Raw genomic sequence first — 16759 nt, 5'->3', positions numbered from 1 at the left:
ACAAGTAAGTGGCCCAGTTTGGAAAAGGAACTTTACACTTTTTGTTTTTAATCCTCACCTGAGGATATGTTCTTACTGATTTCAGAAAAAGAGGAAAAAAGAGGGAAAAAGTGAGAAACATCAACCAGTTGCCTTCCATACACACCCTGACTGGAGATTGAATCTGCAACCTGGACATATGCCCTGATCTGGAATTGAACCCATAACCTTTTTGTTGTACAGGTCGATGCTCCAACCAACTCAGCCACACTGGCCAGGGCTAGAATAGGAACTTTAAATCAAAACTCTTAACAGATTTGAAACCCTGGCATATTCTTATGCTCTATTAAATGCAGGATTGAAAAAGACTGTCACTTGGTATCAAATAATGTCTTTTCCCATTTCATGAATACATTGGAAAGTGATTAGAATCAGAGTATGAGTGTCACTATGAGAAGACTCATATTGATATGATATGTTGTTAGGCATAACTTACATCCTATAATTAACAAGCATTTTCCTTCAGAGAATGTGTAATCTTGTAGCTTTTGATTTTAAATGTTAAATCAGTAAAAGATAAAGCAGTAAGAAGTCATCTCTTAAATACCCTCCTTTATCTACATGGACATAGGACAAAAAATTATTTGCAACTTTAACGCTGTAGCAAAATAAGCTATACCAGTATTAAAATGTCTGAATTATCTATTGTGGGGTCCAGTTTGCATCCAAATGATATTGGCTACCAACAGTGCCACTATACAATTCAGATAAAAAGGGCAAGATATCATAGCCCCTTCCATTCCCAAAATAAATTTATTTTGTTTTGTTTTATTAATCCTCACCTCAGGATATTTTTCCATCGATTTTTTAAATATATTTATTTATAAAAAATTTTCTAAATTGATTTCAGAGAGGAAGGGAGCAATAAAAACATCAATGATGAGAGAGAATCATTGATTGGTTGCCTCCTGCACACCCCACACTGGGGATTGAGCCTGCAATCCAAATGTGCCCTGATTGGGAATCGAACCATGACTTCCTGGTTCATAGTTCAAAGCCCAACCACTAAGCCATGCCAGCTGGGCTCCATTGATTTTTTTTAAAACATATTTTTATTTATTTCAGAGAGGAAGGGAGAGACAGAGACAGATAGAAACATCAATAATGAAAGAGAATCATTGATCGGCTGTCTCCTGCACACCCCCTACTGGGGATCGAGCTCATAACCCGGGCATGTGCCCTTGACTTGAATCGAACCCGGGACCCCCTTCAGTCCACGGGCCGATGCTCTATCCACTGAGCCAACCCAGCTAGGGCCCATTGATTTTTAGAGGGGGGGTCGGGGGAGAGAGACATTGATTGGTTGCCTCCAGCACTTGCCCCAACTTGGGTCTGGGATTGAACCTGCAACCCAGATTCGTACACTTGACCAGGAATTGAACCTGAGACCCTTTAGTGTGTGGGCTGATACTCTAATCACTAAGAAACACTAGCCAGGGCTCCCAAAAGAAAATTTTAAGCTATTATAAGTTATAATAAGTAGCCTAAAAAGAAGGATCACTCAGATTTAAAAAAAAAGACATGACTATTCAAGATGGGCTTTTCTCACTGATGTTGGCTGAATGTCATTCTATTTATTTCAACAGAACTACCCCAATGTTTAATACAGTGGTAGGCAACCTTTTTCTAAAAAGAGACAAAGAGGGTATAGGAGGGTAGATAATGATGGAATAAATAAATAAATAAAAATATAAGTCAGGCTCCCCAGCCTCCATCCTCTACCCATTTGGGAAAGTTAATTTTATTGGCCTCAGTCTACTTTTCCATGGAAGTATAAACAACAGCTGGGCCATGGTGGCTCAGTGGTTCATCGTTGACCTATGAACCAGGAGGTCACAGTTCAATTCTCAGACAGGGCACATGCTCGGGTTGTAGGCTCAATCCTCAGTGTGCGGTGTGCAGGAGGCAGCCAATCAATGATTCTCTTTCATCACTGATGTTTCTCTCTCTCTCTCTCCCTCCCTCTCCCCCTTCCTCTCTGAAATAAATAAAAATATATTAAAAAATAAAATAAAAATCTCAAAAGTACAATAAAGTGTTTTAAAAAACCCCCACAAAAAAACAAATAAATCCTCACCTTAAGGACCCATAAATGAACTTAGACTTCTTGAGGTGGCGGAGTGAGGTTGAGAATGTAACACATAGAGAAAAAGTTTTCTATTTGTCAGCATTCTTAATAAAAAAAGGAATTTAAAATTTTGTTTTAAAGTTCTTTAGTAGCTATCACTATAAAGATTTAAAAATAGTAGTGAAGGCCTGGCCAGTTTTTCTTAGTGGTTAGAGTGTCAGCCCTCAAACTGAAGGAAGGGCTGTGGGTTTGATCCTCGGAGTGCAGGAGGCAGCCAATTGATGTGCCTCTCTCACATCGATGTTTTTCTCTCTCTTCCCCCTCCCTCCTAACTCCCTTCTACTCTCTGAAAAACAAAAAACAACCAAAAAAACTTGGACACAGACAGTAGGGGGGTGAGGTATGTGCTGGGGGGTGGGAGCGGCCAGAGAGAGGTCAATGGGGGAAATAGGAAACATATGTAATAATTTAAACAATAAAAAGAATTTTTAAATTAAAAAAAAAGAAAAAACCCCTAAATTTTACCAAAAAAAATTAATGGAAAAAAAAAGATCCTCGGGTGAGGATTAACTACAAATAGTATTTGTGACTTTTGCCCTGGCCAGGTGGCTCAGTTGGTTAGAGCAGTGTCCCCAAAACTAAAAGGTTGGGGTTCAATTCACAATCAGGGCACATACCTAGGTTGTGGATATGATCCCCCATTGGGGTATGTATAGGAGACAACCTATTGATGTTTCTCTCTCTCTCTTAAAAAAAAAAAAAAAAAGATTAAAAAAAAAAAGAAAAACAATAAAAAGATAAAAACAATTTTTAAAAATCAATAAAACCATATCCTCAGGTGAGGATAAAAAAAAGTGAATTTTTACAACTACAGGTATGAACAATAATCTTGTCTCCTAATAATTACTTGCCTTCTAGAATAGATGGAAGAGGGGAATCTGTTGTTTCCAACGTCTGGTGTATAGTCACCTACCAAAACAATGTTTAGAAATGCCACAGTGAATAAGTTAAAAAAAAAAACTCACCAGGAATTATTGCTTCTAACAGTATGTTATCTTATGAACTGGGGATATTTGTCATTATTTCCAAAATTAGGGAGAAGCAAACAGTACCTGACTCATTCATACATTCCATAAAAAGTATGATCTTATTCAAACAAAAAATGGAGTCTGCTCATGTGTTGCACTTTTGATATTCACTGATGACAAAAAAAGAATCGTTCTCTCTACTAAAAACTGTTACTAGAGCTATTCCACTACCTGCACAGAGCCTGACTGACACTAAGCCAAAGGGCCTTTCATTATTTAAGAGTAATTCTGCAGACAAATATGTGCAGACAAAATGTGCGTTGGACATGCACATTAATAGGCAAGACATGAAGAATGAGAACTCCCTCATGCAGCTCTATTTTCAGCCGGGAATGTTAGCACATTTATAAGATTAAAATGAAAAGTGATCACGGTCTCTCAAAGTTAGAAAAGCAACCTAATAGAAAACTGACTCTTTAATAGTATTTGTTTTCTTTATCTACTTTCAAGTGTTTTAGGACAGTTTCTCATTCTACCTAGAAAAATCTTCTGACTTCTCTTAGTGTTTAAGAATAAAATATTGTAGAAAAAGAGAGAGAGAAAAAGAGTAAAATATTGTAGGCCAGCCAGTGTGGCTCAACAGTTGAGCATCGACTCAGGAGCCAAGAAGTCACGGTTCCCAGTTAGGGCACATGCCTGGGGTTGCAGGCTCCATCCCCAAGGGGGTGTTCAGGAGGCAGCCAATCGATGATGCTTCTCTTCCAATGATGCTTCTCTCTTTCTCTTTCTTTCTCTCTCTCTCAAAATCAATAATAAAAAGAATAAAATATTGTAGAAATAAAATAAGTTTATCCTGAAATACCACTCAAAACAAACCCTATAATGTCTCCTAATCATGGCATTAGCCATGATGACAAACTATTTTTGGAAGTTTCTATGTGGTACAACTTTCCAACAAATCTCTTGAATATAATTCAGAAAGTAACACCACCATGATCATTGAAGAGAAAATGCTCATTAAATTAACCTGCATTTCCTCAAAAAGTAAGGCTTTGGAAGAGCCAAAAGACATTCTCAGATCTTCAGTTAGAAATAATCCACTGGGACTCTACCAAAATCAAGGGTTTAGGTAAAAAGACACTGGCTGAGAGAGCCATGGAATCTAACTATGGCCTGCTGTTACTGAAACAGCAACTCATACTCTGACATTAAGACCATTACCATTACAATCTTCTAAAAAGTTTTGTTTTTAATTAAGCTAATATCTGAGATTGAAAACAAAGAGGGTGAGGGACACTCTAGGAAATAATAAACTTTAGAGAAATTAGTCCAGAGGTTTAATTTGCATTTTATTAGCCACTCAAACACTTGGCTTGGGCAATAGGTCAGGAAAAGTTTTAAAAATTAAAAGGGGCAAGAATGAGAAACTACACCCTTCTCCCCCTACCAGGTAATGTTCCTTTGGGATCAAGCTGGGCCCTTTAATATTTGGTACTTTTATGCAAAAATGACTTTGCTTTATAGATTGAGGTAAAAAGCTATTCAATGGAGAAATGTATAAGAGCAAGTGTTAATTACATTTTAGTAGTAGCAACTCTGTGATTAGCTTTCATAAGATGTAGTTCAACAAAACTTTACTGGGTGACTGAGTCAGAGAGAAAAAAAAGAATGAATTGAGTTATAAAGAAATGTCAGTATCCGAACCAGCCCCTGAGGGCTGGCACCTTACCCAAGTCTTTCCTTGCTCTCTTCTGGTGTCAGCTGATCAAAGGTCTTTGCTTCTTCAGCACCCAAGAAGGCATCATGGTCATAATCAAAACTCTGAGCATCATTGTGAACCTTGTCGCTGAGCTGAGGCTCATGATGGACACGGTCCTTCTTTTCTGTGGGCTTGCTCAAGGCAAAGACTGTGCACAGGAACAGGCACATAAGAAACTGTCGCAGGTCCATGGTAACCAGGTCTTAAAGAGAAGAAAGGTGGTTAATTCAAGAGGCAGTATGCTTAATAATTAAAAAGCTCACAGCTAGTTATTATTGACTCGCTATAACCCCAAATATTATCATTTATCCATAAAATAAGTACACTAGAATATCAGACTCTATAGTTTTAGGATGAGAAATTTTCACCAATTTCCTTCATCTAACTGTAGGCTTACAAGGAATTATACCTTGTAAGTGGTCTCCCTTTAAAAAACACCAAAGTGCCCTGGTCAGTGTGGCTCAGTTGGTTGGAGCGTTGTCCTGTCCACCAAGAGGTAGTGAGTTCGATTTCCAGTCAGGGCACATGCCCAGGTTGAGGGCTCAATCCCCAGTGGGAGGCATGTAGGAGGCAGCTGATCGATAATTCTCTCTCATCATTGATGTTTATGTCTCTCTCTCTCCCTTCCTCTCTCTCTAAAATCAATAAAACACATTAAAAAATAAAATTTTTAATCAATTAAAAATAATAAACCAAGTAAAAAAAAAACCCAAAACAACAACAATCAAAGAATATTAATCATTTTGCCCAAGTTCATAAGATTTAAAAGTGAAAAAACCAAGATTTAAATATAGACATATGACTCAATACTTTACTTTTTGTATTATATTAATGGTCTGGTCTTCAAACCAGGCTGGTTATTAGAATCACCTAGAAAACTTTGAAAAAGTTTTCCCTTTGAATTAGAATCTCTGAAATTGAATCTAGGCACTTGTAGTTTTAAATGCTTCTCAGATGATTCTGATGATCATCAGATAAGGAGCCAATGAAATATTTGCAGTGTCCTTGGCCTATAGCACCAAGCCATCTCCCATATCCAGACTCAATCTCAAATCTCCTTCAAAAATCAAACTATTCAGATGGTACAGTGATGAATAACAACTGCTTTATCACCCCATATATTGTGTTTCCCAAAGGTTCCCAGGCATAAGGACCACCTGAAATACTGTTCAAAGTACCAATTCTAAGGCCCTACTCCATACCTTCAAAATCTCTTCAGTCACAGGTGTGATTCTAAAAGCACAAGGCTGGAACGAACACCTTATTGAAAAATGTGACCAAATAACTGCAGAGAAAATAATTTGCAGAGAAACTTCAGGAAACCTCTTTGGCACTCTACAGATACCCCACACTACTGTCCAGAAATGTTAAACTGTAAAATTAAAAATCAAGGGGGAAGATTTTCCCTGGTTTTCATATTTTAACTAAATCTTCATCAGAACACAAATTCTGAATGCTTTTCTCCTGCAATGAGAATAAGTTTTTGCAATTTCACATTATCTCTTACTCATTTCCCTTTATGACCAATGGCTCCCTTCCTAGATGGATAGGTGGTTATTAGGCATGAGGCTTATTGTGGGTGAATTGTATTTCCCAAAAATATGCTGAAGTCCTAATCCCTGGTAATACAAATGTGACCTTATTTGGAAATAGGATCTTTGCAGATGTAATCAAGTTAAAATGAGGTCATATTGGATTAGGGTGGGCTTTAATCCAATGACTGATCTGGACAAAGATATAGAGAAGAGAATACCATGTTATGAAAAGAGACACAGATTGGAGTGATGCATCTACAAGTCAAGAAACCAGAAGCTAGGAAGAGGAAAGGAAGGATCCTCCCCTAGAGGCAACACCTTAGTTCCTCATATCTAGCCTCTAGAACTATGAGAGAATGAATTTCTGTCCTTTTAAGCCACCCAGTTTGTGGTAATTTGTTACAGCACCCCAGGAAACGAATAAAAGTTACAGTACAGAGGAATGCTGCATTACATGTATGTTAAATGCATTACCTTGTCCTAAAATCTGTAGATTAAACCAGCCATAGACTTCACCTTCCCTAGGATGTGATTAGTGGAATAATCTAGTCTAAGGGCTCACATTTTATATGTAAATATTTTTTTAAATATGAAAATTCTTTCAGCATAGTTTCTATCACAGTGGTTTTCAATCCAGATTGCACCCTAGAATCATCTGGAGTTTTTAGAAAAATACAACCACTATGAGGTTGTATTTATACAACCTCTGGCTATTAATATTAAAGACAGTCACAAAGAAAAAAAAAAGGGGGGGGGGGGACAGAAAGAAAAAAAAGTCAGATTAAGAACCACTATTCTAACCAAACTCTCAAACAGCCATAGTAATATGTTAAGAAATTTAACCTGAAAGTATACTTAATATGAAGAAACCGCATATGTCTGATCCTATCTCAAAGTTTGGCAACTAGAGTGAAGAATGAATGATGCCAGGGGATAAGGAAACTAAATATCCCAAGAGGTTAAACTAGCTATTTTCAACCACATGCCATGGCATACTGGTGTACCCCCCTAAATTTTAATAAACTCATAAGAACAGATACTACACTTGATCTTAGCCAAAAGGCCGAGAAGCGATTCCCCTAAATTTTAGAACATGCAATGCCTGACTATTTAGTCAGAGGCACTGACCTCTTTTCCCTTAGACTGTCAAATTAAAAAATGAAAACAGGAAACTTGTGTGAATATATGCATAAACCATGGACAATGACAACAGGATGGTGAAGGCCTGGGAAGGGGGGCAGGGGCGGGCTACAAGAAGTCAATGGGAGAAAAAAGGGGAAATGTGTAATACTTCCAACAATAAAAATTAAAACAAACAAACAAATGACAACAGGCTTGACTGGTGTGGCTCAGTGGTTGAGAGTTGACCTATGAACCAGGAGGATTCCCTGTCAGGGCATATGCCTGGGTTGTAGGCTTGATCTCTAGTACGGGGCACGCAGGAGGCAGCCAACTGATTGATGATATTCTTTCCTCATTGATGTTTCTATTTCTCCATCCCTCTCCCTTCCTCTCTGAAATCAGTAAAAAATATATATATTTTTTAAATTTTTTTACAGAGAGGAAGGGAGAGGGATAGAGAGCCAGAAACATCAATGAGCGAGAAACATCACATCGATCAGCTGCCTCCTGCACACCCCCCACCGGGGTCGTGCCCACAAGCCAAGATACATGCCTTTGACGGGAATCGAACCTGGGACCTCTCAGTCCGCAGGCCGACGCTCTATCCACTGAGCCAAACCGGTTAGGGCTATTTTTAAAAAATGACAACAGCCAAAGCAACAATAGCCTCCGCTGTGAATGAATAAAAAGTATAGCTATTTTCTGTTAGATCAGCAAAAAATGCATTTTTTGGCGTGCCACAGAATTTTAGTAAGAGTTTATATGTGCCATGATATGAAAAAGGTTGAAAATAGCTGGGTTAAACATATTTTAATGTATGAATTTTTATTTTTTTATATTTTTATTTTCTGACTCAAATAAAACTTTGTTGTTGAGAGTATTAGATGCTCCTCCCCCCACACTGCTCCCCTCCACCCTGTTCCCTTCACCACCCTATTGTCTGTGTCCATAGGTAAGGCATATATGCAATAGAAGTTCTTTGGTTAATCTCTACCGGCCCCTTCTCCCCTCTTCCCTCTGAGATTCATCAGTCTGTTCCACGTTTCTATGCCTCTGGTTCTATTTTGTTCATTAGTTTATTTTGTTCATTAGATTCCAAGTTCATTTATTTTGATTTTTAGATTCAATTGTTGTTAAATATGTAGTTGCTGCCATTTTATTGTTCATATTTTCCTCAGCCTTTTCCTTCTTCTTAAAGAATATCCTTCAACATTTTATGTAATACTGCTTTGGTGGTAATGAACTCCTTTAGCTTCTTCTTGTCTGTGAGCTCTTTATCTGACCTTCAATTCTAAATGATAGCTTTGCTGGGTGATCTTGGTTGTAGGTCCTTGCTTTTCATCACTTAAGAGTATTTTTTGCCACTCCCTGGTGGCCTGCAAAGTTTCTGTTGAGAAATCAGCTGAAAGTTGTATGGACGCTCCCTTGTAAGTAACTGCTTTTCTCCTGCTGCTTTAAATTCTGTTTTTAACGTTTGGCATTTTAATATGATTTGTCTTGGTGTGGGCCACTTGTTAGGGACTCTCTATGCTTCCTGGACTTGTAAGTCTATTTCTTTCACCAGGAAAGGGAAGTTTTCTGTCATTATTCCTTCAAATAGGGTTTTAATATCTTGCTCTCTCTCTTCTCCTTCTGGTACCACTATAATGTGAATGTTGGTATGCTTAAAGTTATCCCAGAGGCTCCTTACACTATCTTCATATTCTTTTTCCTTTTTGCTGTTTTGATTGGGTGTTTTTTGCTTCCTTATATTCCAAATTGTAGATTTGATTCTCAGAATCTTCTACTCTACTGTTGAATCCCTCTAAATCATTCTTTATTTCAGTTAGCGTAGGCTTAATTTCTGATTGGTCCTTTTTCATGTCTTTGAAATTCTAAGATCCTTGAAATTCTCACTAAATCCCTTGAAGCTCTCATTAAGATCCTTGAGTAACCTTATGATTGTTTTGAACTCTGTATCCAGTAGTTTGTTTGCTTCCATTTTAATTGGAAGTTTCTTGTTCTTTCATTTGTGACATGTTTCCTTATCTCTGCATTTTTGCTGCTTCCCTGTGTTTGTTTCTATGTATTAGGTAGAGCTGCTATATATCCTGAAATTAGTAAAATGGTCTTGTGTAGTAGGTGTCCTGTAAGGCCCTGTGGCTCAGCCTCCCCAGTCACCTAAGCTGGGCACTCTAGGTGTACCCGTGTGTGCAGTCTTGTAATTGAGCTTTGACTGCTGTTGGTCTTACTGGAAGGAAATGACCTCCAGACCAATTGACTGTGAGGACCAGCTGCAACTACAGTGGAAGAGTTACTGTGCAGAAGATACCCCTATGGAGCAGGACTTGCTTCAGAGGGAATTTGGTACTCACTGAGTCTGCCCCTTGAGTGTGTCGCTCGTGGATGTATAGAGTTGTAATCTTGTATAGTCTGAAGCTGTTCACTGGGTGTACTGGCTCTCAGGCCACCTGGCAGGAGCTACAGAGTGATCTGCACATGGCTGCTACTTGTATTGGGCTTGGGATTGTCCAGGCAAGGCCAAGCTGTGAAGCAAGTCAGGCTGCTGCTAGTGCCAGACCCCTAGTGGCCTCTTATTGAGAGGAATGGGGCACACTGATGCCAACTGCTGCTTGTTTGAGAGATTTTAATAAAGTCTGAAGCCTGAACCAGGACAGGTTATTCATATGGAAAAACAGCTGCAAACAGCTTGGGTGTGGCTGCAAGTTGGATGGGGCAGGGTCTCAGGGAATCACCAAGGCTGAACGAACAGTATGAGCCAGGCTAATGGAAACTCAGATATGGCTGCCAGTCAGCTCTGTGATGGGGGAGGTCTCAGCATAGGAACAATGACCCCTGCGAGAACCCATCTGGGAAAAAGCCGCCCCCAAGTTCTTGTTCCAATGCTAGACAATCCAGTTCCTCCCCAAGCTGCTGCCCCAGTGCTGGAGCTCAGAGGGATTGAGACTGTGTAAGTTCTTGCATGGGCCCTTTAAGAGGGACTGCCTGGGTCTCCAGCAGCCTCCGTTCACTCAGCCACAATCCCTGCTGGTTTTTATAGCCCAAAGTTAGAAGGACTTCTCTTCCTGGCACTGGAACCCTGGGCTGGGGGTCTGGTGGGCAGTTGGATACCTTGCTCCTCACGGGAGGCCCTGCAGCCAAAATATCCCTCCTGATGAAAAAAAAAAAAAAAGGCACACATGGGTGTCAGAACAGTTTAGTCCACGTCTCTGCCCCTCCTACCAGTCTCAATGTGCTTTCTTCTTTTTAAAAACATATATTTTTATTGATTTCAGAGAGGAAGGGAGAGAAACATCAATGAGGAGAGAGAATCACCAGCTGCCTCCTGCACACCCACTACTGGGGAACAAGCCCACAACCCGGGCATGTGCTCTGACCAGGAAGAGAACTGTGACCTCCTGGTTCATAGGTCGACGTTCAACCACAGAGCCATGCTGGCTGGGAAATGTGCTTTTTTCTTTACTTCTCTAGTTGTAGGACTTCTATTCAGCCAGATTTCAGGTGGTTCTTTATTTTAGTTGTAATTTTTATGTAATTGAGAGGTGGCAAGTACTGGCGTTTACCTACACTGCCATCTTGGTTCTCCTCCAGTTTTCTTATGACCCCCAAATAGTAGCTAAAGGAAGTTACACTGTATTAACTTGGATTTATAGAGTCCTTTGGATTCAATAAACCAAAAAAGTGCTAAGCACAGTTAATGATGAGTATGTTATATAAAGATTCCTTAAAAGTAGAAGGAAAGCAATTAGGACATTGCCAAGAAATGTAGTGAACGAGATAATGAGAGGAAGTCATTTCCCAAGTACCACTCTCAAAATGGATTGTTGTTAAGACTGATGAAATCCATGAGAGAAAGTAATGTGAAAGCAAGACCTGGCGACCCCTGACATAGGGGAAGAAGGTAGTACTTTTCCTAAGCTGTTCCCACCAATGTTAGGACTGAGATAGCTTCTAAAAATTTATCAGCATTTTGTTTCATGCTATCTGATTAACACATCCAAATTTGTATATAAACATACTGGTACACAGGTGTTCAATGATGATAGTTTATAATGATAAAAAAATGGAAAACAAAAGGGACAAAGAAGTGCAAACTGGCAGTTACAAAATAGTCATAGGATGTAAACCAGGGGTCCTCAAACTTTTTAAAGGGGGCCAGTTCACTGTCCCTCAGACTGTTGGAGGGCCGGACTATAGTTAAAAAAAAAACTATGGACAAATTCCTATGCACACTGCACATATCTTATTTTGAAGTAAAAAAACAAAATGGGAACAAATACAATATTTGTATTTGCATGTGGCCCGAGGGCCATAGTTTAAGGACCCCTGATGTAAACTATACCATTGAGAATATAGTCAATAATACTGTCTAACTATGTATAGTGTCAGGTGTGTACTAGACTAATGGGGGGATTACTTCATAAGTTATAATAATGTCAAATCATTATGCTGTACACCTGAAACTAATATCTATATTATGGGACACTACACAGTGGTTAAAAACAATGAGGTAGATCTATCAGCACTGAATTTGAGAACTCACCAAGACCTGTTAAATGAACAGCAGTAACAACAAACACAAGTTACAAAACAATGTTAAGGTCTCATTTATGTAAAAAACAAAACCAAACAACCTCACCAGAAAGACCAGTTGGGGAGGAGGGGGAAGAGGTGGGAGAGGGAGGGAGAGGGGCCACAGGCAGCCGGGATTGCAAGGGCCTACTCTTGCACAAATTTTGTGCATTGGGTCTCTAGTATTTGTATAAAATATAACATATACGCACAAAAATGGTGTGGAAGAATAAACATCTATCTGTAAACAGTGATAACTCCTACACTCAAGGAAGAGATGGGGTGGGGTGGTGAGGTTGGTGTGGAGTGAACCTTTTCTTAAAAATTTTTTTAATTGATTGATTTTTAGAGAGAGAGAGAGAGAGAGAGAAATACCAATTTGTTGTTCCATTTATTTATGCATTCATTGATTGATTCTTGTATGTGCCCTGGCCGAGGATCAAACCCCCAACCTTGACATTTAGGATGGATGCTCTAACCAACTGAGCTACTGGGCCAGGGCTGGAGTGAACTTTAATACTGTACTCCGTTGTGTTGTTTATTTTTTGTAAATGAGCACATACTCATATATATTACCTTTTATGTGTATTACTTTTTAAACACTATAATAAAAACTCTTTTCAGTATTAGGTAGCAAAGCAAACATTTTCAAGCCATGTTTCCAGATTGAAAAAGCAGACTGAAGGAAATACCTATCTATTCTTAGGACAGAAACCCTATTTTTAAAGTAAAACACACTCATCCATAATAACACTCCAGCCTACCTTCAATAATTCAACTGATCAAGCAAATCAGTGGAACAATGAAGAGAAAATTAGAGGTTTAGTCGCTCTTTTAAACATTAAAGTAATATGTCTTTATTTAAGGGCAAAATGAAACTTCCATCTTAAACTACTAAAAATTCCTTAGAAAAATAAAACTTTTTAGAGATAATAAATTATACATATGTTGTTATTTTTGTGATATAACTAAACAATATCTATAATGTTATAGGTTTACAGAATCAAGTAAAATCAAGTTATTGCAACAGACGGTTTTCCTTATGCCTATTAATAAGGGGACTTAACTTTTAGGAACATTTTATAAATGATTAATTATATCCCCAAAATAAAATACTGTAACAATTCTTGCAAACCCCAAATGTTGCAATATGAATAAATGCTTAAGCCCACTAATATTATCAAGGCCTGGAAAAAGATACTGTACAAAGTTTTGATATATGTGACACAGAAATGTAACAGATTGATGCACTGTGATTTAGAGGGGAAGCTACATTTAAATTTGAGGTTTAACATCTTGATACAGGATAAGAGAAGAATTCCAGAGTAAAAGCCAAGTGATCTAGTTTTATCATTTATCCATTTCTTTCCCTGCCCTCTCTCTCAAACTTTCAATCCCACCCTTCTACAGGCTCCTCCAATCAATCAATACTTCTCAGGTCTCCACAATCCAAAACCATTCCTTTCCAGACCCTGCTTGCTCTTCCCTTTCCTTTACCCCATCTCTAAGAGTTGTCTATGTTGCTGTCTCTGCTTCCTCATCACCTCCTGTCACCCTGAAATCTGTCACCTACTATTGATAAAATTGCCTAAAAGGGTCATCAAGGACCATTTGATCGACAAAACCAATGATCCTATCTTCATCTTTCCTGCAGGCAATGAAAAACCTGTTTAATATATATACATTTCAGATAATATAATAATTATATACATTACATATCATTTACATACATACACACATATAATCCCCTTTGTGCCCACATATAAATATACTAACTCCTACTTATTAGAAACTTTAAAAGGCCCCTTGTTTTATGATTATAGACACTAAAAAAAAAACCTGTACTAGATATATCTGAATACATATACATATAAAAATGTTCAAGCAGAAACAAAGTATATTTCCCAAGACATGATATTTTATGTGGGAAGATGTGAGAAGAGTACAAAACCACTTTTCACACAACGTATCTGAAGAACTACATTAGTGCAGTTTTTTCTGAAGCATCTCTCTTTTCAACCAAACTGAAACCTAATGATAGAAAGCTTCTCCCATCATCACAGCTACACATCAATGATAACAGGATATTAGGAACACATGATGTTCATAAGTGAAGGACTTGCTTTATAAGCTTTTACCACATCATCTAGTAGATAATTCAATGATTGTGAAAAATGCATCTTCCCATCTCCCATTTCTCAAATGACCTAAGTTGTTCTCTCTAATATTGTTTCTCCCTCACCAAGGGTAACGGTTAATATTTTTTCTTTAAAAAAAAAAAAATCTAGGCTTGCACTGCCCAGAACAGTAGCTTCTAGCCATATGTGGCTACTAAGCATTTAAAATGTAGTTAGTGTAGCCCAGCCAGTGTGACTCAGTGGTTGAGAGTCCAACTATGAACCAGGAAGTCATGGTTTGATTCTGGTCAAGGCACATGTCGGGGTTTCAGACTCAGTCCCTGGTGGGGGGTGTGTAGGAGGCAACTGATCAATGATTCTCTTTCATCATTTATGTTTCTATCTCTCTCTCTCTCCCTTCCTTTCTGAAATCAATAAAAATATATTAAAAACGTGGCTAGTGTGAATAAGATGTGATATAAGTGTTATACTGTACTTTATTTATTTAATATATTTTATTGATTTTTTACAGAGAGAAAGGAAGAGGAATAGAGAATTAGAAACATCGATGAGAGAGAAACATTGATCAGCTGCCTCCTGCACACCCCCTACTGGGGATGTGCCTGCAACCAAGGTACATGCCCTTGACCGGAATCGAACCTGGCACCTTTCAGTCCGCAGGCCGATGCTCTATCCACTGACCCAAACCAGTTAGGGCTGTACTTTATTTTTTTAACAAATGGTATTTTGTATTTATTGGATTAAATTAAAATTAATTTCACATGTTTTAAATTTTCACATAAAAATGTAAAACTAAATATGTGGCTTATATTATATTTCTATTCGATAATGCCATGATAGGGACACAAACAAAAGGGCTAGAAAAGATATAACTGTCATCCTTTTGCAGTATGTTACCAATAATTTTCTTCTGAAAGTCATTTTCATGAATTGTTCCAGTAAATTTATAAGAAAAGATTAACGGCATACACTTGATTTTCTTTCAATAACAATGAGCCTTAAGAATCAGTTTATTTTATCCATTCAAAAATTTCCTTAAAAATTCTAAAATCTTGCCATTCCTCCCTCTTCCAAGTCATTTTTTGTAAAAATCTGTTGGTCACAGAACACTGAAAGTAAATTGTTTCAGAGAAATTTAGATCCCTGGATTAAAGTCAGTTTCTCAAGAATATTAGCACTGAGTAATCTCACAGTTATTCTGGTTGACCAAAGACCCATTGCTCAATGTTAACAAGTGGGAGAATGGGTGTGGTGATAAAATTCCAGTACTCTGAGCTGGATATTCAGGGAAAAAAAGGCATTCCTCTATAATGCAGCAAATGCAGAATCTCACTGCTTACGTGTCTACTTCAATTGTGGATTTGGGGGTGAGAGAGGGGAGGGAGAACAGAACAACCTGACAGCAATTTACTAACCATACTAAGGCTCAGGTTATGAGATCCAGAAATTAAAGCTATTTGGTTATCTTCTTTTTTTTTTTTTTAATTTTAGAGAAAGAGGAAGGGAGAGGGAGAGAAACATCTAACAGTTGCCTCCCACATGGGTCCACAACTGAAAATCGAACCCACAACCTGGGTATGTGCCCTGACTGGGAATCAAACCTGAGACTTTTCAGTGTACAGGATGATGCTCCAACCAACAGAGCCACACCAACCTGACATTCTTTATTTGCAAACCTTGGGACAAGTACCACCAATAAATTATCACATTAAAGTAATATTATCCTTCATGATTTGATAACGATAATGATAAACCATTTATTCAATGTTTCTCCCTTGATAGAACAAATTTACATTAGTTCATTAATATATTCTAATTATTTGTGTGAGTGAGGGCATACATTTATAAGAAGTTAAGTACATAAAAGTGCAAACTTGGCTGTAGAAGAAAAGCTTTAGAGAATGACGAAGTATTATTATCAGGCTTCAAAAGTTCTATAACTAAAGCAACTAAGTACAAACTAAATTTTTCTGGCTACAGAATTAAAAATTTTTTGCCCTGGCCAGTTTGGCTCAGTGGATAGAGCGTTGGCCTACGGACTCAAGGGTCCCAGGTTCGATTCCGGTCAGGGGCATGTGCCTTGGTTGCTGGCACATCCCCAGTGGGGAATGTGCAGGAGGCAGCTGATTGATGTTTCTCTCTCATCGATGTTTCTAACTCTCTATCCCTCTCCCTTCCTCTCTAAAAAATCAGTAAAATATATTTAAAAAATTTTTTTTTCTTTAATAAAAAAATAGCTCTAGAAATCCTGGGGAAAAATAGTTTCCTTTTGGATGATAAAACTTTAATACATAATTAATTCCCATAGGAATGCTATGCAAAATGTAGGGCCAAGAGCCTTGGTTTTTACTTGTAATTTTGCCATGCGTGTGTAGCAGGCATAAAGTCCTTAAGATTTTGGTAGTTATTATAGTTCAACCTCCCTTCAGTGCCAAACGTCTATAAATAATTTTTAATCGTAGATTAAAAGACCTATCTCATGTTATCACTCCAACTGG

The 16759-nt window shown here is 38.1% G+C and overlaps 1 protein-coding gene and 1 pseudogene across 2 annotated transcripts in view; both read right to left on the bottom strand.

Moving 5' to 3' along the window:
* Window positions 1-16759, bottom strand: part of CALU (calumenin) — a 33751-nt gene that overhangs the window by 14865 nt on the left and 2127 nt on the right. For both annotated transcript variants that reach the window (XM_070423852.1, XM_070423853.1), the window contains exon 2: window positions 4865-5096. In XM_070423852.1, the coding sequence (XP_070279953.1) occupies window positions 4865-5085 (221 nt within the window). In that variant the 5' untranslated portion in view covers window positions 5086-5096. The remainder of the gene's footprint in view (window positions 1-4864; window positions 5097-16759) is intronic.
* Window positions 7366-7504, bottom strand: LOC139017150 (U2 spliceosomal RNA; annotated as a pseudogene).

This window comes from Myotis yumanensis, unplaced genomic scaffold (assembly GCF_028538775.1).
Source record: "Myotis yumanensis isolate MYYU_CA2020_CCGP unplaced genomic scaffold, mMyoYum1.0.hap1 SCAF_9, whole genome shotgun sequence".
NCBI classification, from domain to species: Eukaryota; Metazoa; Chordata; class Mammalia; order Chiroptera; family Vespertilionidae; genus Myotis; species Myotis yumanensis.
Note: the sequence above shows the minus strand (reverse complement) of the source record. Positions and strands in the feature narration are given on the sequence as shown.